The sequence below is a fragment of the Denticeps clupeoides genome, chromosome 9, assembly GCF_900700375.1.
Source record: "Denticeps clupeoides chromosome 9, fDenClu1.1, whole genome shotgun sequence".
Taxonomy (NCBI): domain Eukaryota; kingdom Metazoa; phylum Chordata; class Actinopteri; order Clupeiformes; family Denticipitidae; genus Denticeps; species Denticeps clupeoides.
Window position 1 is genome coordinate 9,054,228 of NC_041715.1, and position 23,459 is coordinate 9,077,686.

The 23,459-nt window shown below is 40.2% G+C and overlaps 1 protein-coding gene across 1 annotated transcript in view; it reads left to right on the forward strand.

Moving 5' to 3' along the window:
- Positions 1-14,988, forward strand: part of ttn.2 (titin, tandem duplicate 2) — a 151,736-nt gene extending 136,748 nt beyond the window's left edge. The window contains exons 215-233 of the mRNA XM_028991330.1: positions 15-305; positions 389-688; positions 769-1,074; positions 1,167-1,469; positions 1,553-1,834; positions 1,943-2,536; positions 2,618-2,908; positions 3,073-3,372; positions 3,466-3,768; positions 3,854-4,156; positions 4,241-4,825; positions 4,930-5,235; positions 5,324-5,623; positions 5,716-6,291; positions 6,391-6,696; positions 6,800-7,393; positions 7,520-13,219; positions 13,307-13,603; positions 13,690-14,988. Of these exons, the coding sequence (XP_028847163.1) occupies positions 15-305; positions 389-688; positions 769-1,074; positions 1,167-1,469; positions 1,553-1,834; positions 1,943-2,536; positions 2,618-2,908; positions 3,073-3,372; positions 3,466-3,768; positions 3,854-4,156; positions 4,241-4,825; positions 4,930-5,235; positions 5,324-5,623; positions 5,716-6,291; positions 6,391-6,696; positions 6,800-7,393; positions 7,520-13,219; positions 13,307-13,603; positions 13,690-13,988 (12,236 nt within the window). The 3' untranslated portion in view covers positions 13,989-14,988. The remainder of the gene's footprint in view (positions 1-14; positions 306-388; positions 689-768; positions 1,075-1,166; positions 1,470-1,552; positions 1,835-1,942; positions 2,537-2,617; positions 2,909-3,072; positions 3,373-3,465; positions 3,769-3,853; positions 4,157-4,240; positions 4,826-4,929; positions 5,236-5,323; positions 5,624-5,715; positions 6,292-6,390; positions 6,697-6,799; positions 7,394-7,519; positions 13,220-13,306; positions 13,604-13,689) is intronic.
- Positions 14,989-23,459: the final 8,471 nt, after the last annotated feature.

Sequence of the window (23,459 nt, forward strand, 5' to 3'; positions counted from 1 at the left end):
ATTCACTTTTTTAGGACCACCTAAAGTTGAGCTTGACAGCAAACTTATTGGAGAAACAGTCACAGTCCGAGCTGGATCTGACCTTGTCCTTGATGCAGCTGTTGGTGGTAAACCTGATCCCAAGGTGTACTGGTCTAAGGGTGAGAAAGAATTGGAGCTTGGTGAAAAGTATTCACTGACTTACACCAGCACACGCGCCATGGCAATTATCAAGTCTTGTGACAGAAATGACACTGGGAAATACATCCTGACAGTAAGGAATGCCAGCGGAATAAAAACAGTTGCAGTGATTGTCAAAGTTCTTGGTAAGAATTTCAAAAAGAGTCATATTTGGAACACAAATGGATTGTTGATTATTTAACTAATTCATTCCCAATGTACATTTTAGATACTCCTGGGCCTCCAGAGGGTAAGATTGTTATCAGCAGAGTGACTGATGAAAAATGTACGGTTTCTTGGAATATGCCTCAGGAGGACGGTGGAGATATAGTCACTCACTACATAGTTGAGAGGCGGGAAACTAGCAGGCTCAACTGGGTGATTATGGAGACTGAGTGCAAAACGCTGTCTTGTGTTAGCAGTAAGCTAATCAAGAACAATGAATACATCTTCCGGGTTAGGGGCGTGAACAAGTATGGCTCTGGTGTGCCCCTGGAGTCTGAACCAGTTATTGCAAGAAATGCCTACAGTAAGTAAAATGATGTATTCTTTGTAGCTGTGATAAATGTGAGCAGAAAACTAATGACGCTTCTTTTCACTGTATCACAGCAATTGCCACACCACCTGGAGCACCAGAGGTTACTGCTGTTGGAAAAGAACATGTTATCATTGAATGGCTGAAACCAGAAAGTGATGGTGGTAGCGAAATCAAAAACTACATTGTGGACAAACGGGAAAAGAGCAGCGTGAGGTGGACCAGAGTGAATAAAACTTACACCATCTATGACATAAGACTTAAAATCACTGGTCTCCTAGAAGGTAGTGAGTACCAGTTCCGAGTCACAGCAGTTAATTCTGCTGGAAACAGTCTTCCAAGTGAACCATCTGAATATGCTCTTTGCAAGGACCCTACTTGTAAGCAATTCCTATAATTTGCAAAAACAAGAGTGTAAACTTTTCAACAATGTGGATGTGCATTATACAAATATTTGCTTTTACCTTCACAGATACTCCTGCACCCCCTTCAGTTCCTCGTATCACTGATACTACCAAGCATAGCATCAGCATGAAATGGACAAGACCAATGTATGATGGAGGCTCTGATGTCACTGGCTACATTGTTGAGATACTAGAAGAAGGAACCGAGCAGTGGTACAGGGCCCATCAAAAGACCCTTACTTCCACAGAATATACTGCAGCTGGCCTTGCCAGTAACAAGAAGTACAGGTTCAGAGTGGCAGGAGTTAATGCCATGGGAACGGGAGAATTCAGTGAAGGCAGTCATGAGTCTTCACCGGCTGAAAGAATTGGTATGTATTGTTTGTATGTTTAAAACTATTTCAAACATATTATATAATTAAAATGCTAACAAGGAACCATATTTATCTATCAGAAATTCCAGACCTCGAGCTTCCTGATGATCTTAAAAAGACTGTGTGCCTAAGGGCCGGTGGCACACTACGTCTGTTTGTTAATATAACTGGAAGGCCTACACCAGTTGTAAGCTGGAGAAAACCTGGTGTAGAACTTCAAAGTCGTGGCTACATCGATACAACTGAAAGCTACACATGTTTGACTGTTGAAAAAGTGCATCGTTATGATGCTGGCAAATACATAATCGAGGCTGAGAATCCTTCAGGCAAGAAGACATGCACAATTCTTGTCAAGATATATGGTAAGTAATATTATTTACTGGAAGAAACATACACGCATTAAAATATTGCATTAAATGAATATACAAAGTGTTATACAATATAGAATTTGTACATTTTCTGTATTATAGATACCCCTGGACCTCCTGGTGCAGTCAGAGTCAAAGACTACACAAAAGAGTCTGTTGTTATTACATGGGAGGTCCCAAGCATTGATGGTGGTGCACCAGTTAACAACTACATCATTGAAAAACGTGAAGCCTCTATGAAGTCTTATAAAACAGTTACAACCGAATGCAGGAAGACGTTATACAGAATAACTGGTCTCACTGAAGGAACACATTATTTCTTTAGAGTGTTGCCAGAGAACATTTACGGCATAGGGGAACCATGCGAAATCAGCGAGTCAGTACTGGTTTGTGAGGTTCCATCAATTACTCTCAATCTACAAGTTATGGATGTGACAAAATCAACAGTGATTCTTGGTTGGGAGAAACCACTTCACGATGGAGGTAGCAGACTTACTGGATTTGTTATTGAGGCCTGCAAGACAGGAACTGATCGCTGGATGACATGTGCAACAGTGAAATCATCGGTGTTGCAGCACACTGTTGATTCTCTCACTGAGAATGAGCAATATGTCTTTAGAGTCAGAGCCATGAACAGCAGAGGAGTTGGTGAGGCCACAGAGACTGTGACACCTGTGACTATCCAAGAACAGAAGGGTAGGTGCTCAAAGAGCTGAAGACATACATGCAACACTGATTTGTTAAGATATTGACTAAGCTCTCTGTTTACATTTACAGCTGTGCCAAAAATAGACATTTCTGGTATCCCATCAAAGATCGTGAATGTACATGTTGGAAAGCCAATTGTGATCAAAATACCCATCAAAGGAAGACCTATTCCAACTTGCTCATGGTTCTTTGGTGGTGTTCAAATGAAGGACAAACTTGACAGAATCAAAATTGAGAACACTGCCAAATACACCATATTGAATGTACGTGAAACCACAATTGATGACACTGGAGACTACAGTCTGGAGGTGAAGAATGACTCAGGAATTGCAACCGAGATCATCAAAGTCATAATTCTTGGTAAGATTTAGCTTTTCGGGGTTTGAACCTCTGACTTTGTGGTTGTCTCATTCATATGCGTTACACACTAGTTTACTACTAGGTGATTTAATGTGTATATAGGTGTATGGTTTTCTTTGGCTTGAAAACAAAAAAAAAAAGCTCATAAAATGTCTTCTCACTAGCTAAACCTGGAATACCTGTTGGGCCTCTGAGGATTGATGAGGTTGATGGCTCATCTGCTACACTGAGCTGGGAGCCACCAGAGAAAGATGGAGGTGCCAACATCAGTGGATATGTCGTTGAACAGCGTGACGCTCATCGACCAGGATGGGTGACAGTGTCAGAATCAGTGACAAGACCCACATTTAAGTTCACAAGATTAACAGAAGGAAATGAATATGTATTCCGTGTAGCTGCAACAAATCGCTTTGGTATTGGACTATTCTTACAGTCTGACGTTGTTGAATGCAAGAGTGCCAAGAGTAAGTCTTTCAAAATAATAAGACAATTTCTGATCAGAAAGTATACATGAAAATATTTCAGTATATTTATAAATTAATTTTTTTTCTTTTTAGCCATACCTGGGCCACCAAGCAAACCTGACGTATTTGATATATCTCATGATGGCATGACATTAACATGGCTTCCACCAGAAGATAATGGTGGTTCATCAATATCTGGTTACATAATTGAGCGCAAGGAAACTGGGTCTGACAGATGGGTGCGCATTAATAAAAATCCAGTGACAATGACCAGATACAGATCTACAGGCCTCATTGAAGGCCTTGAATATGAATACAGGGTGACAGCTATTAACTCCAGAGGAAGTGGAAAATCAAGCGAAACTTCCATATCAGCAATTGCAATGGATCCAATTGGTAAGTTACATGGTTATCATGTTTAAAAATATAGTGTGTGGGTACATTATTTAATTATGTTTATTAATAACATTTCCTTTCTCAGAACCACCTGGTCAACCACAAAAGCCAAGAGTCACAGATAGCACCAGGACATCCGTCTCCCTTGCCTGGTTACCTCCAGAGGAAGAGGGTGGGTCTGTAGTGACAGGCTACTTGATTGAAATGCAAAAAGTGGACCAGATTGAATGGACAAAATGTAATACCACACCAACCAAGATTTGCGAGTACACCCTGACACACATGCCCCAGGGCGCTGAATACAGGTTCCGTGTCATGGCATGCAATGCTGGAGGATGTGGGGAACCAATTGAGATTCCAGGAGTGGTCAAAGTTACAGAGATGCTTGGTAAGAAAGATAATATAGCCATTCACCTACATTTGCTTGTTAATTGATTGCTTTTTAATAATTCACATTTTTTTATAATTTCAGAATATCCTGACTATGAACTTGACAAGATATACCAAGAAGGGTACGTTGTCAGACAGGGTGGAGTTATCAGGCTGTCTGTACCTATTAAGGGCAAACCACTCCCAACCTGCAAATGGACAAAGGAGGGTCGTGATATTTCTTATAGAGCAATGATTGCCACTGGTGAGGAATGTACTGAACTAGTGATCAAGGAAGCACACAGAGATGACACAGGCACTTATGACCTAGTGCTAGAAAACAAATGTGGAAAGAAGGCGGTGTATATCAAAGTTAAAGTTATTGGCAACCCAGACCCACCCGAAGGTCCACTTGAATTTGATGATATCCAAGCTCGTTCTGTTAGAGTGAGCTGGAGACCACCGTCAAATGATGGAGGGTCTGATATTCTTGGCTACATGGTGGAGAGACGTGAAGTTCCAAAGGCTGCCTGGTACACAGTTGATTCCAGAGTGGTGGAGACATCTTTGGTGGTGAAAGGACTAAAAGAAAACGTTGAGTACCACTTCAGGGTGCATGCTGAAAACCAGTTTGGCATCAGCAGAGCTCTGAAGTCAGATGAATCTGTTACACCAAAAACACCACTCAGTAAGTAGTCTTATTTACTTTTGTATTTGTGTGTAGTTACAGCTTTTACCTGGCTTAAGTGACTGTTAATTAAAATGAAAAAAAAATCCCGTTTTACTCCAAAGGTCCACCAGAGGCGCCTTCAAATCCTCCAGAAATTATGGACGTCACAAAAACAACCATAGGTCTTTCTTGGTCAAGGCCCAAAGATGATGGTGGCTCTCGTGTCACTGGGTACTACGTTGAGAGACGGGAGGTGTCCACTGAAAAATGGGTTCGCCACAACAAGACTCATATAACCACAACGATGTACACACTAACTGGGCTCATTCCTGATGCTGAATATCAGTTCAGAGTGATTGCTCAAAATGACATTGGTCAGAGTGAACCTGGTCCTGTATCTGAGTCAGTTGTGTGCAAAGATCCATTCGGTAAATAATACTAAACTGAATATTATTAAATTCAATAGTCTGTGCCACTAAATATATGTTTCAACAATTCTGTTATTTCTTTTCACAGACAAGCCAAGCCAGCCAGGAGAAATAGATATAATCTCCATTGCCAAAGACTGCATCACTATTCACTGGCTGCGTCCAGAATATGATGGTGGAAAGGAGATTTTGGGATACTGGATTGAGTTTAGACAGGCTGGTGAAAGTGCCTGGAAAAAATGCAATAAGGAGCGTTCTAAAGACAGGCAGTTTACAATGGGCGGTCTCATGGAAGCAACTGAATATGAGTTCAGAGTTTTAGCTGAAAATGAAGCAGGACTGAGCAGGCCACGAAGAACTGCCATGGGCATTAAAACCAAACTTAGTGGTAAGTTTCTACAGCCAGTATATAAGTATATGTTTAGCAGCCAGTGTTTAGTCCTTTCAGAATATATTTATATATTTCTTGCTCTTTTGTAGTTGGAGAAGCACCATGTCTTAAGGAGGAGATTAAGGATGTCACAACTAAGCTTGGAGAATCAGGAACATTGATGTGCCAAATTATTGGTAGACCTCTTCCAGAGATTAAATGGTACAGATATGGAAAGGAACTGATACAGAGCCGTAAATACAAAATGAGTTCCGATGGCCGTAACCACTCACTGACAGTGGTAACAGATGAACAAGAAGATGAGGGTCTGTATACTGGCAGAGCCATCAACGATGCGGGTGAAATAGAAACAAGTGGCAAGCTGTTCTTGCAGGCAGCTCCCCAATTCCATCCTGGATTCCCCCTGAAAGAAAAATACTATGCAGGGTGTGGAACAAGCCTTCGTTTGCATGTGGTCTATATTGGACGTCCTATTCCACAAATCATGTGGTTCTATGGAAAGAAACCTCTCAATTCATCTGAAAATGTTATCATTGAAAACACAGAGAGTTACACCCATCTTGTTGTCAGAAATGTTCAGCGGAAGACAAATGCTGGAAGGTACAAGGTGCAATTAAGCAACAAATTTGGCACTGTTGACACTGTGCTCCGAGTGGAAATCCAAGGTATCCAAGACTTCAACACATATGCATGTAAAATGTACATATTGTAGTGAAATATTTTTTGAAGTGTGAGTGCATGACATTATTTTTAATTAATTTCAGATAAACCTGAAATTCCTGAAGGACCAATTGTGGTTGATGCCCTTCTGAAGAACTCTGTTATAATCAGCTGGAAACCACCCAAAGATGATGGTGGATCCCTGATCACAAATTACATTGTGGAGAAGCGTGAAGCCAAAGAAGGCGAACAATGGCATCTGGTATCATCTGCAGTATCAGGGACATCCTGTCGTGTTGTTAATTTGCTAGAAAGTGCTGGGTATTACTTCCGGGTTTCTGCACAAAATCAATATGGTGTAAGTGAGTCACTGGAAATTCCATCTGTTCTCATCATCAAGAGTCCATTTGGTAAGCATTATTATAAAGCACAATGTATAAGACGAATGACATACTGTGGTTCAAAATGCTGGAAATCCTTTTCCATGGTTATAATAATTTTATATTTTTACAGAAAAACCTGGATGTCCTCAGCAGCCAGTGATTACTGCTGTCATGAAGGATTCTTGTGTTGTGTACTGGAAGCCTCCCTCCAGTGATGGAGGTGCCAAGATCAAGAATTATTATCTTGAGAAGAGAGAAAAGAAACAGAACAAATGGATTGCTGTCACTACTGCTGAGATTCATGAGACAACCTATACTGTGAAAGGACTCATTGAAGGCTTTGAATATGAATTCCGTGTCAAATGTGAAAATATTGGTGGTGAAAGTGACTGGAGTGAGGTGTCAGAACCTATCATCCCCAAATCAGACACAGCACCTCGTGCACCATTGTTCAAGGAAGAACTGAGAGATATGACCGTTAAGTACAAAGCAAATGCTACTTTTGTATGCAAAGTTGTTGGACATCCAAAACCTGTTGTTAAATGGTACAGAAGTGGGAAAGAAATTTTGCCCGATGGAGAGAAGATTAAGGTTCAAGAATTCAAGGGAGGCTATTATCAACTTGTCATCTCTGCTGCTGATGAGAATGACGCCACTGTTTATCAAATTAGAGCCACAAACCAAGAAGGTTCAATCTCTACAACTGTCAATTTGGATGTTGAAGGTAACATAATAAATACAATATAATAATGTATATAAGTGAATTAAAATAATACCTGCTAAAACATACCTGGTACAAATTCATGAATTAAAAACATAAATTAATTCATATTTATCCTATTTCTTCTAGTTCCAGCAAAGATTCACTTGCCTGATCATCTCAAAGGCATGGGAGCTGTTCATGCCATTCGTGGTGAAGTTGTAACCATTAAGATTCCATGCAGTGGCAAGCCTGAGCCTGCAATCACATGGCAGAAAGGAAAAGATTTAATTGACAACACAGCATACCATCAAGTAATTGTCACAAGATCCTTCACCTCCCTTGTGTTCCTGAAAGGTGTTCAACGGAAGGACGCAGGCTACTACATAATTTGTGCAAAGAACAGATTTGGTATGGACAAACAAACAGTTGAGCTTGATGTTGCTGATATTCCAGATCCACCAAAAGATGTTAAAATCAGTGACATATCTAGAGATTCAATCACTCTCACCTGGAGTCCCCCAGCAAATGACGGTGGCAGTCAAATTATTAACTACATTGTTGAGAAATGTCCCACGTCTGGTGACAGATGGATCCGTGTTGCTCAGACCTCAGAACCACAGTACACTTTGATTAATCTATTTGGAAAGACCAAATATCAGTTCCGTGTCATTGCTGAAAATAAATTTGGCCTGAGTGATCCATCTCTACCAACTGAGGCTGTGACAACAAAAGAAGACACATCAATCATTAGGAATTATGACGAAGAGGTGGATGAGGATAGAGAAATAACTAAGGAAGAAGCTCCTCATTCAAAATTGAAAAATGTGCCTGTGCAATACCAGATAGCAGAGGAGTTTGCCCGATCTGGCCACTTTGGCATTGTGCATCGTTGCATTGAAAAAGTCTCTAAGAAGACCTTCATGGCCAAATTCATCAAGGTGAAAGGTGCAGATCGGGAGCTTGTGGCTAGAGAAATTGAAACCTTTAATCTGGCAAGACATAAGAACATTCTGTATTTACATGAGTCCTTTGACAGTCTAGAGGAATATGTATTGATCTATGAGTTCATTTCTGGTGTTGACATCTTTGAGCGTCTTGGCACAGCTAACTTTGATCTCACCGAACAGGAAATTGTTCGATACATGAGACAGGTGTGTCACGCTCTGAAGTTTTTACACTCTCTAAACTATGGTCATTTTGACATTAGACCTGACAACATTGTCTATGTCACAAGAAGGAGCACCACAGTAAAGATTATTGAAATGGGTCAGGCAAGAGTTTTGACTCCTGGAGACAATCTAAGGATCCAGTTCACTGCACCTGAATACTATGCACCTGAAATCCACAGACATGACTTTGTTAGCACTGCTACAGACATGTGGTCTGTTGGTGTTCTTGCATATGTACTTCTCAGTGGACTTAACCCATTTGCTGCTGAATCAAAGGAAAAGATGATTGAAAACATCTCAAATGTAGAGTACATCTTTGATGGTGAAGCCTTCAAAGACGTCAGTGTTTTGGCCATGGACTTTGTGGACAGACTTCTTGTTAAGGAGCGTAAAAATCGTATGACAGCTGCTGAAGCTTTGGAACATCCCTGGCTCAAGATGAAAATTGAAAATATCAGTAACAAAGTCATGAAAACATTGAGGCACAGAAGGTACTATCAATCGCTTGTGAAGAAGGAATGGAGTACTGTTGTGTCAGGAGCCCGTATTGCTTATGGCGGGGCCTTCAGGAATCAAAGAGGTATTACAGTTGAAAGAGTTAAAGTTGCAACCCCTGAGCAAGGTTTAAGAGCAGGCCCAATCTTGCATGGTTCTGCAGAGGAGGGTGGCCATGTCAGATTTGTCTGCAACCTTGTGAACTATGACAAAAACACAGAGGTAACATGGTTCTTTGGTTCTCGTAAGTTAACAGCAAGCCACAAATATGAAATCAGCTATGCTAACGGTATTGCCAGCATCTATGTGAAAGACATTGAGGAATCAGATGATGGACTTTACAGATGCCAAGTTGTTTCACAGGATGCTCAAGAAAATGCTTATGCAGAGTTGTTTGTAGAAAGCGTGAGATCCTATCGTGACTTTTACACAGGACGCACTGTCAAAAAATTGAGACGAAGAATTGATAAAACTAAACTTCTGCAGAGGCCACCAGAGTTCACCCTGCCTCTGTATAACCGTACAGCATACACTGGTGAAGATGTACGCTTTGGTGTTACAATCACTGTCCACCCAGAGCCACAAGTCACTTGGTTGAAAGCAGGTCACAGAATCAAACACGATGAGACAAAGTACACCTTCACAAGTGACAAAGGCCTTTATCAATTAATGATTCACAATGTTAACAAAGAGGATGATGCTGAATACACTGTTCTGGCTCATAACAAGTTTGGTGAGGACAGCTGCAAGGCACGTCTGACAGTCACGAATCCCCCTGTAGCCCAAGATGTAATGAGACCAATGTTTAAACGTCTTTTGGCGAATGTTGAATGTGTTGAAGGTGAAAGCGTTCGCTTTGAATTAAGGGTTTCTGGAATTCCAGCGCCAACCTTGAAATGGGAAAAAGATGGCAAGCCCCTGGAATTCAGGCCACAAGTGGAGGTTGTTCAAGAAGATGTGGATTGTCATGTCTTGCATGTTCGAGAAACCCTTATTGAAGACTCTGGAACATATAGAGTCACTGCAACAAACATAGCTGGTTCAGCTACTTGCCAAGCCACACTTAAGGTGGAACGTATAACCTACACCAGGAGAGAATTTAAGAGTGATGAGGAAAAACAAAAATACATACAAAACCAAATTGAAAAGACACTTAAAATGGCTCAGCACTTCTCTAGTACAGAGCACGAGACATCACTTAACCTTGTGGCACAGGAAGCATTGAAAGAAGCTGCAGAATTATATAAGCCAGCAATAAGTACCAAAAATGTGCAGGGTGAATTTGACATTACAGAAGAGAAAGGCATTGAGAAACTACAAATAGAAGAGAAGAGAATTCGTATGCCATATGAAATCCCTGAAACCAAAGCTCATGCACCAGGTGTTCTAGATGAAGACATGAGTATTAAACACTTTGTGCCCTTATCTGACATGAAGTGGTATAAGAAACTTCGTGATCAGTATGAAATACCAGAGCGTATGGAAAGGATTGTGCAAAAGAGACAGCGACGTATTCGTCTTTCAAGGTGGGAACAATTTTATGTTATGCCACTTCCAAGAATTACAGACCAGTACAGACCAAGGTGGCGTGTTCCAAAACTTACTTTAGATGATTTGGAAACAGTTAGACCAGCACGGCATCGCACACCATCTCCTGAATCAGAAGTCTCCTTCAGACAGAGGAGGCGCTCCCTGGGAGATCTCTCTGATGAAGAAGTTCTTCAGCCCGTTGAGGACTACCTAGCAATGAAGAGAACTGAAGAGGAAAGGCAAAGACTAGAGGAGGAGCTTGAACTTGGTTTCTCTGCTTCTCCACCTACTGGAAGTCCTGTGCATTTTGAACTGTCATCACTTCGTCATGCAACACCAAAACGTGCGTACAAAACAGAAATAAAACACGTTGAACATGAAGAAAAGAAACGTATAGCAACAACAGAAGAAACACGTGCTGGCTCTCCGTCCATTTCACGTTTCATGCGTAGAAGGAGGTCGCTGTCACCAACATACATTGAATTGATGCGTCCCGTGTCCGAGCTCATTAGACCTCCTCGTGCACAAGTTGAGGGTGATGCTATTGAGAGGCGCTCCCCCACCCCTGAGAGAACACGCCCACGCTCCCCTAGCCCAGTTTCCTCTGAAAGATCATCAAGATCATCCTCTAGATTTGAGAGATCTGCAAGATTTGACATAATGTCACGATATGAAGCAAGAAAAGCAGCACTGAAATCAGAAAGGACATACCAAGTTGTGACTCAGACACCCTTCAGCCTTGATCATGCCCCACGTATTACAGTGAGAATGCGTTCTCATCGTGTCCCATGTGGCCAAAACACAAAGTTCACCCTTAATGTTCAAGCCAAACCAGTAGCTGAAATCCAGTGGTACCACAATGGACAGCAAATACAAGATAGTAACAAATATCAGTTTACAAACATGAGTGGTGTTTTGTCTCTGAAAGTTACAAATTGCCAGGCCGAAGACAGTGGTACGTACCGTGTTGTCTGCACAAACTCTAAAGGAGAGGCATCAGACTATGGTACCCTTGATGTTTCAACTGGGGAATTTTCCACATATACTTCTCGTCGTAAAGATGAAGAGCCCCCTACACCATTCGTTCCTGACATCACAAGAACTGATTACTACCATACGGCTTCCTTCAAGGCCTCGTCCTCTTCAAAGACACGCCTGGAAATTGAAGAAACCAAAACAAAGTTAACAGAAAGACGGGAGGTTTCTACTTATGATTATGATGTGGCACAGAGAATGGCTTCATCACCAATCAGACATTCTTCAACCGAATATCTATCTTCTGCATCATATTCATCTGAGAAATATCTGTCATCTGAAACAAGGAGTAAGACTTTGGAGACTAAAGCAGTGGAAGAAACAGTAAAACATACAATTAAGACATTGCCCGCTAGAATACTCACAAAGCCACATTCACTCACAGTATCTCAAGGGGAGTCTGCAAGGTTTACGTGTGACATTGATGGTGAACCTGCACCAAATGTGACATGGCAGCATGAAGGAACAACTATATCTTCCTCTAAACATTATCAAGTGACTACTACACAGTATAAGTCAACATTCGAAATTTCCACTGTTGAGAATTCAGATGAGGGCAATTATACAGTAGTAGTTGAAAATTCTGATGGTAAAGAAGAGGCTAGATTTACCTTAAGCATTCACAAACCATCAGCCAAAATCACTACCCCTTCAACCGTTCCTTCTTCAGGTCCTGAAGTGAAGTCTCCAGAGTCCTCTAAGGTTACATCACCAGAGCCTACACCAGATCAAATTTCATCCCCAAAGAGTGTAAAGTCTCCTGAACCAGGAGTCAAATCTCCAACCCCTATTAAGTCTCCAGAACCAATCGCTTCTCCCCCAAGGGTTAAGTCCCCAACCCCAGTTAAGTCTCCAGAGCCAGTAATGTCACCTCCAAGGGTCAAGTCTCCACCTCCAATTAAGTCTCCAGAGCCAGTTATGTCACCTCCAAGGGTCAAGTCTCCAACTCCAATTAAGTCTCCAGAGCCAGTAACTACACCTCAAAGGGTCAAGTCACCAACTCCAGTGAAGTCTCCAGAGCCGGTTACTTCACCTATGAGGGTCAAATCACCACCCCCAATGAAGTCTCCAGAGCCAGTTACCTCACCTCCAAGGGTCAAATCACCCACCCCAATAAAGTCTCCAGAACCCAGCTCCACTCCACAAAGGGTTAAGTCACCAACTCCAGTAAAGTCTCCAGAGCCAGCAGCTTCACCTATGAGGGTTAAATCCCCACCCACTGTGAAGTCTCCTGAACCAATCATGTCTCCTAAAAGGGTCAAATCCCCACCCACCGTGAAGTCTCCTCCTCCAAAGGTTGTTCAGCAACTTAAAGCTGAGGCCTCTGAGGACAAAGTAAAGATGTCCTGTGTAGCAGAGGGCACAATAAAAGAAGTTGTCTGGTACAAAGATGGTAGACAACTAACCCAAGGAAGCCACTATCAAGATCATAGCACTGTTGATGGAATGTGTTGTCTTTTAATTTATGATATTTCTGAGAGTGACCAAGGTGAATATTGCTGTGAAATTACAACAGATGGAGGGGTGTCAAAAACATCTTTCTCCTTTGTTGGTCAAGTGTTTCAAACCATTTTGATGAAAATCACAGCTTTTATGGCAACACACATGGCGATTCAAGGTAATTTTACAAACTATATGTAATATACTTATACATATGTGTTATTTGACAGCTACAACATTGTGTTTTTGTATTTTGCTGTTCTAGAATCTGTGACATCTGGAGCTTTACAAGCAACTCGTAAAGAGGCAGTTATGACCCGTGGAGAGTTCCATGAGGCTAGCATGCACGAAAGCTTCTCATCTAGATCCATCCACATGGAAAGTTCTATGCAGGAAACTGCATACAGCAGCTCCAGCATGGCTGAAGTAAAATTTGAAACAATGTCCCAATCAAGCATGTCTTCAATAACATCTGAATCAGTTTATGCAATGAGTTCAAGCATGTCCAGTCATTCACATGTAGAGGGGTCCTCTATGAGAGCCATGTTGCACAGCTCACAAGGTGAGAGATAATCCATGAATAATCAATTGGAGAATCATCCATAAAATTAATCAGTTAATGCATTTTGTATCTGGTTTTGGATCTAGGTTCACCTCCAAGAATCGAAGCACTGCCTGAAGACATAAGCATTGAAACGGGAAAGGTGCTGACGGTTGCCTGTGCCTTTTCTGGAGAGCCTGTTCCTTGCATTGAATGGTCTCGTTCTGGGAAGAAGTTGCCTGGTGAGGAGGAAAGTGGTAGATTTCACATTGAAACCACTGAAGACCTTACCACGCTTATAATTACCAGTGTGAAAGAGAGTGATGCTGGAGTATACACCCTCAAACTTTCCAACGAACATGGATCAGACACTGCAACTGTCAACATTAGTATTCGATCAGGTTAAAAATATTGATTATTTCTGTGCCCCCTCTTTAAGTGCCTTTTTATTTATTGAATGAAAAAAAAATCTTGATTGTTACCTGGATTACTGTACATATGAACTATTTTTATACCAAACTTGACATTAATTTATGCCACACTAGACTAAAGTCTAAAGTTGTTATAAAATGTGCCATATTGGATAATTATGACTTTTGAACAATTTTTCTGTGACATGTACATAATGTATATAGCCGAAATTAACGGTTATGGGAAATGTATGCATTGTTATTTATGACAATTTTAACTGAAACTAAAGGAACTAGATGTTTACCAGGAGAAAGTTTCATATGAAACGAATACCCTGATAAACCAGAAACTAAACGATGTGCCTCAACAAAAAGTTGAAGTCTTAAGATTGCCTCAACAGGTAGAGAGGCTCCCTGTTGAAGTTTTATTAATTCAGAGAGACAATGTTATACACACTGTGTGTTTACTCATGCAGTGGTATTACTGTACTCCAATTATAATTTGACCATAAGACCTTGAGTGCTGTTTGCATTTTACCCTCATGTAAGCAGGACAACTAGGCCTTGTGATCAGACTGACTGTCACACCACTACTTTAATGACATGCTCAAAGTGCGAGCGGCCTGCACTCTGTGAGCTAAAATGTTCTATGTGTTCTTTTTCTGCCAAATGACTGCATGAATGTACTTTCAGAAACAACACCACCTGGCCATTCATTTTCGAAAGTCCATCATGTGCTTGTTTGGAGAAACAGAACCTCCTCTTGGAGGTTGCTTTGCATTATGTGTGTTTGTGTGTTAGATTTAGGATTTCACATTGTCATTTTTGGGGCAGCAATAAGCTTGAGTGCCACAGTTATAACAGCAACTGTGCAAAAATAAAAACATTCAGTAACTATATGCCCCATTTTGGTTTGATTTTAGTGTAGTTTTACCTGTATATGCAGCCTCCTTGAGTTTTATTATTATTGTTTCAATAAAGCATGATTTCAGCACATTTCAGACTGTACTGATTGGTTCTTTTTGGTTCACATTTATAGGTCACAAGTGATTTCTACAAGTTTTAGTAACTATTTTTAGCCCGTTTCCTGAACAAGTACACAATTTTCATATGAATGGTGCAGATTTTTACATACTGTATGTTTCCAGCAGAGGGTGACAATTTTACCAATGTTAGATACTCTTAATATCAATATTATTAATTATTGACTGTCATTTTGATCAATACTGCAGTCAAACACAAAAAAAGGAATATAGTAACTGTAGCACTGTAATAACTCTAATTAAGATTACGATTAATAAACATACTACAACCGTGGTGTACAAAAATATCCATAGAGTGACAGTATCTGGCTCATCACTTTCAACAACATAAACAATCATCAGCTGCTGTCTGAATTACATTACTTTTTTTCTGTAAATTATGATTGAATATTCTTTTGACATTACAACAGTTACAACGGTACTAAACATTTGTCTGCTGCCAAACGTCTTTCAATACAAGACACTAATATAATCGATCAAAGATAATACAATAACAGCCACCACTAGGTCAGACTTCTGGCCTGACGTCACTCTAAGATCATACATTTATACACCGCTGTTAAATCAAATATGAATTATATTCAAGAGCAGTGAATAACACGAACTTTATGGTCGGTCGGGGATCGTCTCAGTACACCAGCCGGCCGGTCTGCTGGACATGGTACCGAATCATTTACTGGTGACAGGGTTGTCGCTCCTAGTCGCCCCTCAATTCCCCCTTGACCCCGCGCCCCAACTCCGTCACGTGGTTCCACTACGTCATTCAATCCAGAAGCTGGATGTTCTTTTGAGCCAGTTTGTGCTGTCCAATAATTTTAGACTCCCAACAGTGGAGTTGGCTGCTTTCATTTTCTCTCACTGCCTGCAACAGAAGCTCAGGTAAGTTCATAAGTGGCACGAAACGTAGATGCGACAGGCGAACCAATCAGAAACGTCCGGCTACCAGCCAACATATAATTGTAATTTTATTTCAACATTTTTTTGCACCTCAGTCGTTTTTTTTTTTTTTTTTTTTTAACACAAATAGAGTTAGCTCGACTATAAAAAAAAACATGCAAGGTAATAGCAATAGTGTTGCATGTCCCTTTACCTTATAATGCAGTGCGTGGCGTGGGAACATGAGGCTCACGACACTGATTTTGCCCACCTCGACGCTTTAGTGATGGCTTTCGGTGGCAAGTCCATCTCCGAGCGGTTACAACGCTTATCATCACAGAGAGTGCATGATTTACTGTATAATTCAACTTTTAACTACAGACTTAAAATTATCATATTTTGAGAAAGAAATATAATACACACGCGATTTCGATTATATTATTAGAATGGAATATTAAGACGTTGCTCAGAAAATCTTCAATGACACATTCTAACAAAAAAAAAAAAAAAGAACTTAACATAAAAACAAGTGACGTGATTGTCATTGTGACACACTGCAGCACACGGTGACACGACGACATGTGTCCTCTGCTTTTAACCATCGCCTTTGGTGAGCAGTGGGCAGTCATGACTGGCGCCCGGGGAGCAGTGTGTGGGGACGGTGGTTTGCGATTACGGGTCCACTTCCTTACAGGCTTCGCCAGTGAAGTGCAGGATGAGTCCCAACACTGAACAGCCCAGAATATCATTTGCACATTACACAACAGCGACAGGAAGAAAACAGAGATATGTACCTTGTTATGCGAATTAAGGGTTTCTAACACGATTGTATATTATGGGATTTTTGTAGTTGTTGACTGTACATCATACAGAGGGTAAAATTACGGAACAAATACGATAAGTACCGTACATCCGGCAACACTGCTCATCACATACATCTAACAACGTCCGCTTCACATGGATTTTTATTGCCGTTGACCGCTGACACAAATACCATTCCCATCATTCCAGTTACACTTCTGCTATTAAACATTGGCAAGGTTTTGTACAAAATATTAAGATGTAACTTAAACTGTAATCATGAATCTTTCAGTCAGTTAGTGTCATTTAATTACGCCATTGCCTCTTGTAACTGTAACATACAAAGCGTTTTGTGGCGATTGAAGAAAAACGTAAATTTAGGAGATTTATCATATGAGTCCATATGCTGTATTTCATCGGATTGTAGATTGCTATACTGGTGACGGTCAAGTTGTGGTGCGTGCTGAAGTGCTACTCCTTTTAGGATTATTCTGTCTCTAGAGAGACTACATAACCTCTTTGAACCTCTTGAATGTAGGTGTTACCAGTAGTATCCTTCTGTCAGCTATTTCTGATATTTCATTGGCACGATATTTTTTGCACGTAATAGTATTAATTTATTCTCGTATTATTGCTACTTTAATCTCGTAATTGTATGACTTTATTCTCGAAATCCATAGTTTTTATTTTTCATCAGTGGCCCTAAAATGGTGTCTTAGTAATGGGGTACAATTACAGTTGTAACACTATTACATATAACTCGTTACACCCTAATATTGCTTGCCACAGATCCTGAGATCTGTTAAGGTCTGAGTCATGGGCTTGTTACAAACTAGCAGATTCTGAATTCACATGCTGCACAGGCTCCAAACAACATAACTAACCACGTGATTTTATGATTTTGGTCTGGAAAAATACAAAGCACAGAAGATTCAAGATTCCAGATTTATTGTCAGTACAACAGAATACACAGTAATACCATGTATTAAAATATTAATAGAAGCCCCATAGTGTAATCATAAAACAAAGAAAAATATGTATGTATATACACACTAAACTAAACTATACTAACTAAAACTAAAACTTAAATACTGTATAGTATCTCTATAAGGACAAACAGGACATAACTGGACAACATCATGTAGGATGCTTGTATGTGGATATGTTGGATATTTCAAACAGGACACACAAGACAAGACAAACGTGCAAAATGAGCAGAGATGTGCAAAAAGAGCAGAGATGTGAAAAATGGTCCGTATTTTATCAGGTGCACAAGGCCTGAGGTGTATTGTTGTTGAGTTTATCAGTTTTTTTGGTGATGGCAGTGCATTGAGAGCTCTGGACTGCTTGGGGGAAGAAGCTCTTGCAGTATCTGGCAGTTTTATCAACTCTCTGTCGGCAGACTCATCGTTGTTGGTGATGAGCCCCACTACTGTTGATGATGCGGTTCGAACTGTACCGTGCAGCACAGTCGTGTGTCAGCAGAGTGAACAGCAGTGGGCTGAGCACGCATCCCTGTGGGGAACCTGTGCTCAGTCTGAGGACCTTGGAGGTGTTATTTTCTATAGACACAGACTGGGGCCTGTCTGTTAGGAAGTCTAAGATCCAGCTGCAGTGGAGTGGAGAGCTTCATTACATGCAGGTCCAAATTCATTAAAGCTTCATTACAAGCAGGTCCAACTTTATTACAAGACATAAAATTTTGAAAGAGTAAATGAGTAATTGTCAACTTTCCTCTGTGGCCATTTCAATTCATATCTGAACCTGTCTTTTCTGTATAATCCAAATTTAATGAAAAGTTTTATTATTACTCATTGTATGCCAGGCTTGTCAGGCACAATTTACAAATGAAGCAATCTTAGAAGAATGAATGATTACAGATTTTATTCAGTTATTTGTCTGGTGACTTGGCTGGTGAAATAGCCCATAGAACTTAACTTATCCTCTCCTGATGCCCAAAAAAGTAAATCATCACAAATCATATTCGGATTCCTTTGATTAGGTTTTGTTTTAGTTCACGGCTGTTTAAATGACCTGATCTGTAAATGTGACTTTTTTTTTGTCCAGAAGATGGCACTACAGGAGCGCAATTGAAAGGGAATGTTTTCTGAGTGGAACAGAAAAACACACTCTGAACAATAATGTTTTTCATCATAGGGTAAACTTTTAAAATGTATAGTTATTAAATAGAACATACAATTTTCTTTCTTTCTTTCTTTCTTTCTTTCTTTCTTTCTTTCTTTCTTTCTTTCTTTTTAACACATTATATAGGAATTTAATATCCCCAGGAAGCTAATCTAAGTAATTGTATTTTATTTCAGACCCGGCCTACATTTGCCTCCCACTAGTCTGGGAAAGGCTGACAAATCATTATCAGGTCTAGGCCCATTTGTCCTTACATCCTTTACCCCACCCCCCACACCATGAATATGCATTAGTAAACATGCTGACATCTAAGGACATGCAGTTGCCGCTGCCTGTTACATGATGTGGTGCTGTGTTTCAGCCATATAATGAGCATTTAAAATGTTGATATCATAATAAACAAGATTGGCACCAAATCTGTTTTTACGTGTTCTGTTTCCTTTTAAAATATATTGTGCGTTTTTTCCCAAGGAAAAAAAAGCCTTAGTGTGCCTCTTATGAACTTCCCAAACTTGGATTAGAGACTTGCAGCTGTCCCTGGGTGACATATGAGCTGTCCTCCAGGAGACTCTGCACCATTGCAAAAGCAGGTTAGTGCGACAGAAATGGCTCTCCTGTGTAAATCACAACTCCTCCCTTCCCCCACACTCCCCATCCACCAAAATAACTGTATATATGTGGATATGGCCTGGGCAACGGAATACCATCCAAATCAACTCTCAGTTTAAGAGGGACAACAAGTCATGCTTATCACTTCCAGTACTTTTCACTGCCAGATTGTAAAGTAATTGTTTAGTAATTGAGGTTTGAAGACAGCGTATAAAAAAATGTAAACCATACAGATAAACCATATTTCATGTAGTAAACCACTGCATCTCAGTACTAGAGATGTTGTCTCTGCAACAGACAGTTGAAAGTTTACGCAACATCTGATTTCATCTGAACATCTGATTTCGTCACTTCAGCTTTAACAAAAGTGTGCCCATATGCCATGAATCATACAGCTGCCACATGAGTTGTCCTATCAAACAGCAATTACTTTCAGACTCCTGTGATGGGCCGGCACCTCACTCTGCACCCTGTGTCCCAGCACGGGATCCTTGATTTGGATTATGGACAATGATAGTCTTATGAAGATGGACAGTGAGTGAGTACTTTCAAATTTGCCCTGGAGTACTGTGGAGAATCTCAAGATTAAAATATATATATTTTTTACTAATTTATGTTAATTCCCATTCGATCATGTTAGATGATAAGATGTGTTTCAATGCAAAAAACTATTCGGAATTTAGTCAAAAATGTGCTTTTATGAAATGTTGCCAATGATTACAGTATGACTCCATATTACATATGAATTAAATTATGTTCTGTAATGAAGCTGCTAATGACCCACAATATCTGAATGATCACTTATTCTTTTATGATATAATTGTATAATTGTAATGCTTCAACTAATTACATCTGGACCGGAATCCTCTTTTTTAAATAGTAATTAAATGTTGAATTGTGGCCGGTGACCTCTAGAACATTCTGAATCAACCTAGGTGATAATGTCAGAAGCCCAAGTGAGGAGCAAGAAGTGGTTTGCAGCCACACACAGTATGCAGATAATTTGTGAGGCAGAGAACAAATTGTGAGGCATAGAACAAATGTGCTTTACAGATCTTGCAACAGATACTTATCAGCATCTTTACAGCAAAACAGGCCCAAAATTACTCTCCTAATAAAACAATTACAGTCTACTCATATCAATGTATTGCATAATATTATAATGTTAAGAGGAAAATATTTCCCGTAGCTACAGTAGGTTCATTTAAAGCTAGCATAACTGAAATAAGGCATCTAATTGAGGTGTGTGCTTTGTCTGTTTTCTGATATCCAGACAGGTAATAATACTGAGAAGGATTTTAAATATGTAATGCATTCCTGTATCTATCACAATAGCATATTTTTTAAATGAAAGCGTGTCGTTAAAAAGGCCGAGTACACGCTTCAGACTGGAGACACAGAAATCCAGTGTTATCTTAACACTTGCCATTTACTCTCCTCTACCTATTAATTCAGTCCGGGTACACTTACATTTACATTTACGGCATTTACCAGACACCCTTATCCAGAGAGACTTACAATCAGTAGTTACAGGGACATTCCCCCCCCTGGAGACACTCAGGGTTAAGTGTCTTGCTCAGGGACACAATGGTAGTAAGTGGGATTTGAACCTGGGTCCTCTGGTTCACAGGCGAGTGTCTTACCCACTAGGCTACTACCACCTTACCATCCGACTGTCAAACACCAAATACCGACTGTCAAATACACTTGCTAACACTGACTCAAATTCTGAGAAAAAAGATGAAATTTTTTTAGATGAACATAAGATGAACATGTTTTATTAAACTGTTTGCTTGTTCAGAATGAATCCTCACACCGTGTTAAATATGTTTCTTGGTTTTTTTTTGTACTGATCATCTTGGTGACATTTCAGTCAAAAACGCTTTCTTCTGATTAGCTTTGCTAAACTTGTAAAAAACGTATTTGACTGCGTAAGCCATATACATTCATGTACTTCATACTTGTTTTTACATTTAGCCGCCCTTGTTGGAGTTTGTATTTTGCCTCATTCAGCACAGTGCTTTCTGGATTAAGGTCCCCTATCATGAAAATTTCATTTTGTGAGATTATTTAACATTAATACGAGTTCCCCTGGCCAGTCTGTGGTCCTGCAGTGGCTAGAAATGGTGATATGTATAAAGAGTGCTTTGGCCATTCTGCTCACCATTCACAGAGCGGCAGCTCAGACAGTCGGATCTGGAATTTGTCCCCTTATTTGTCCCCCTTATGATTTTTCCGCCCAGAGAATTTCTCCACTGAAATATGTACTCCACCCATCGTCATGGCTTCCAAACGTGTGAAGCATCGCAGTTGCTTGGTGATTGGATGTAAAAATGTATCACAAATGTATCACATGCGTCACACGATACTCTGAAGAACCAGTGGTTTCATTGAATTTTTTCTGGAAAAACGCAGACACAACTTCCTGCCTGTGCCAGTGAATGGTGTTGATGACGTCATTTCCACAAAGGCCACTCTCCACCTCGTCCAGCCTCTCTCCACCTCATTAGCATTTAAAGCTGCACACACCAAAATGGCGCATCCTGGGGAAATCTCATTGTGGGACTGGCTCAGAGTGGCTGTTATTCTGCACCAGGGCTGAATTTCGGAAAGAGACTTTAGATGCAGTATTAGGGGGACCACTAAGACCACTATACAAAAGCAAAAAAAAGGGGACCTTTATGGAAACAATTGACGATAGTACGAGCCTGCTACCGACACAAACATAAAAGTTACATTTTTTGTTTAAAACATTTAAAACATTTGCTATTGTGCTTTCCCCTACATCCACACAAATGTGACATCACCAGAAAGCCAAAGATGTCCCTTCGATGATGTGGTAGGGCAGATTGCATATATACTCATGTACTGTATGGGACATTTCAACAAATGTCAGAGTCTCAAGTGTGACAATCAAAATGCAGCAAGTTGCCAGGATGAACATGTCAAGTGACTGGTGACATTTCTAGGAACCAGGGTCTCGCTGGAGCTTTTAAAATCTGCACACACTATCATCTACACAACTCATTATATCCTGAGCTTCTCATTTGTCTAATTGTAAAAAAAAGTCATTAGCTTTATAAGAACAAAAAAATCTTTGAAAGTTTTGGCTGTGCACTGGTGGGGTTCATTCAGGTTTCAATCTGAAAGAGCATCTGTCCTGAGTGGCAAAGTGAGGGAAGACAATGGTGAGAAGGGGGGGGGGGGGGGGGGGGGGGGGGGGGGGGGGTCATAGCAGAGGGGGTGCAATCCAATGATGGGGCAAAACTGCTATGGCTCTTGCAGCATTTATGGTCCATAGTTTTGGGTATAGTTGTGTGAGGAAGTAAACAGGTAGACATACAGAATATTATATTTTAGTGTATAACTATGATGTCCTATACAATCCAATACCAAGTAAGGCACAAACTGTTATCAGTGATCCCAATGCAATACCAAACCAATATGAGGAAATAAGGGCTTTCCAATATTATTACTCTGGTCACAAAACTATGAAGTGGCATTCTGCAGTGCAGATATTGAACTGCAGAGGTTTCACATACAATTCTGGTTGTTTACATCCCAGCAAACACACCAGACAACATCCACACCATTACATGCATTCAGACAATACACTCAAGTGCTTGGTATTTCTTATCTAATATTAGGAACCTCCCTGTATGGATTTTTGTGGAATAATGCAGCATTATATTCAAATTCCTTGAGTGAACCAAAAGTAACTTGTTATTACCATGAAATGAAGTATTGAACCACAGCTCTAAAAGTATACAGAAAAGCTATATAATGGCATCATTGGGTGTTAAAACTTTATGAACCAGTGTTAAAACTTTGTCTAAATTAAAACACATGCAGGCTTGTAGTTAGTGGGAAATGCAGAATATCCAGGTAGAAAGGCTTGCCTTTTCAAAGGCAGAATACTATTTGATCTAAAACAACTAAAGTGACTTGCACTAAAATGACTTGTAATACACAACAAATTTCTGAAATCCAAAT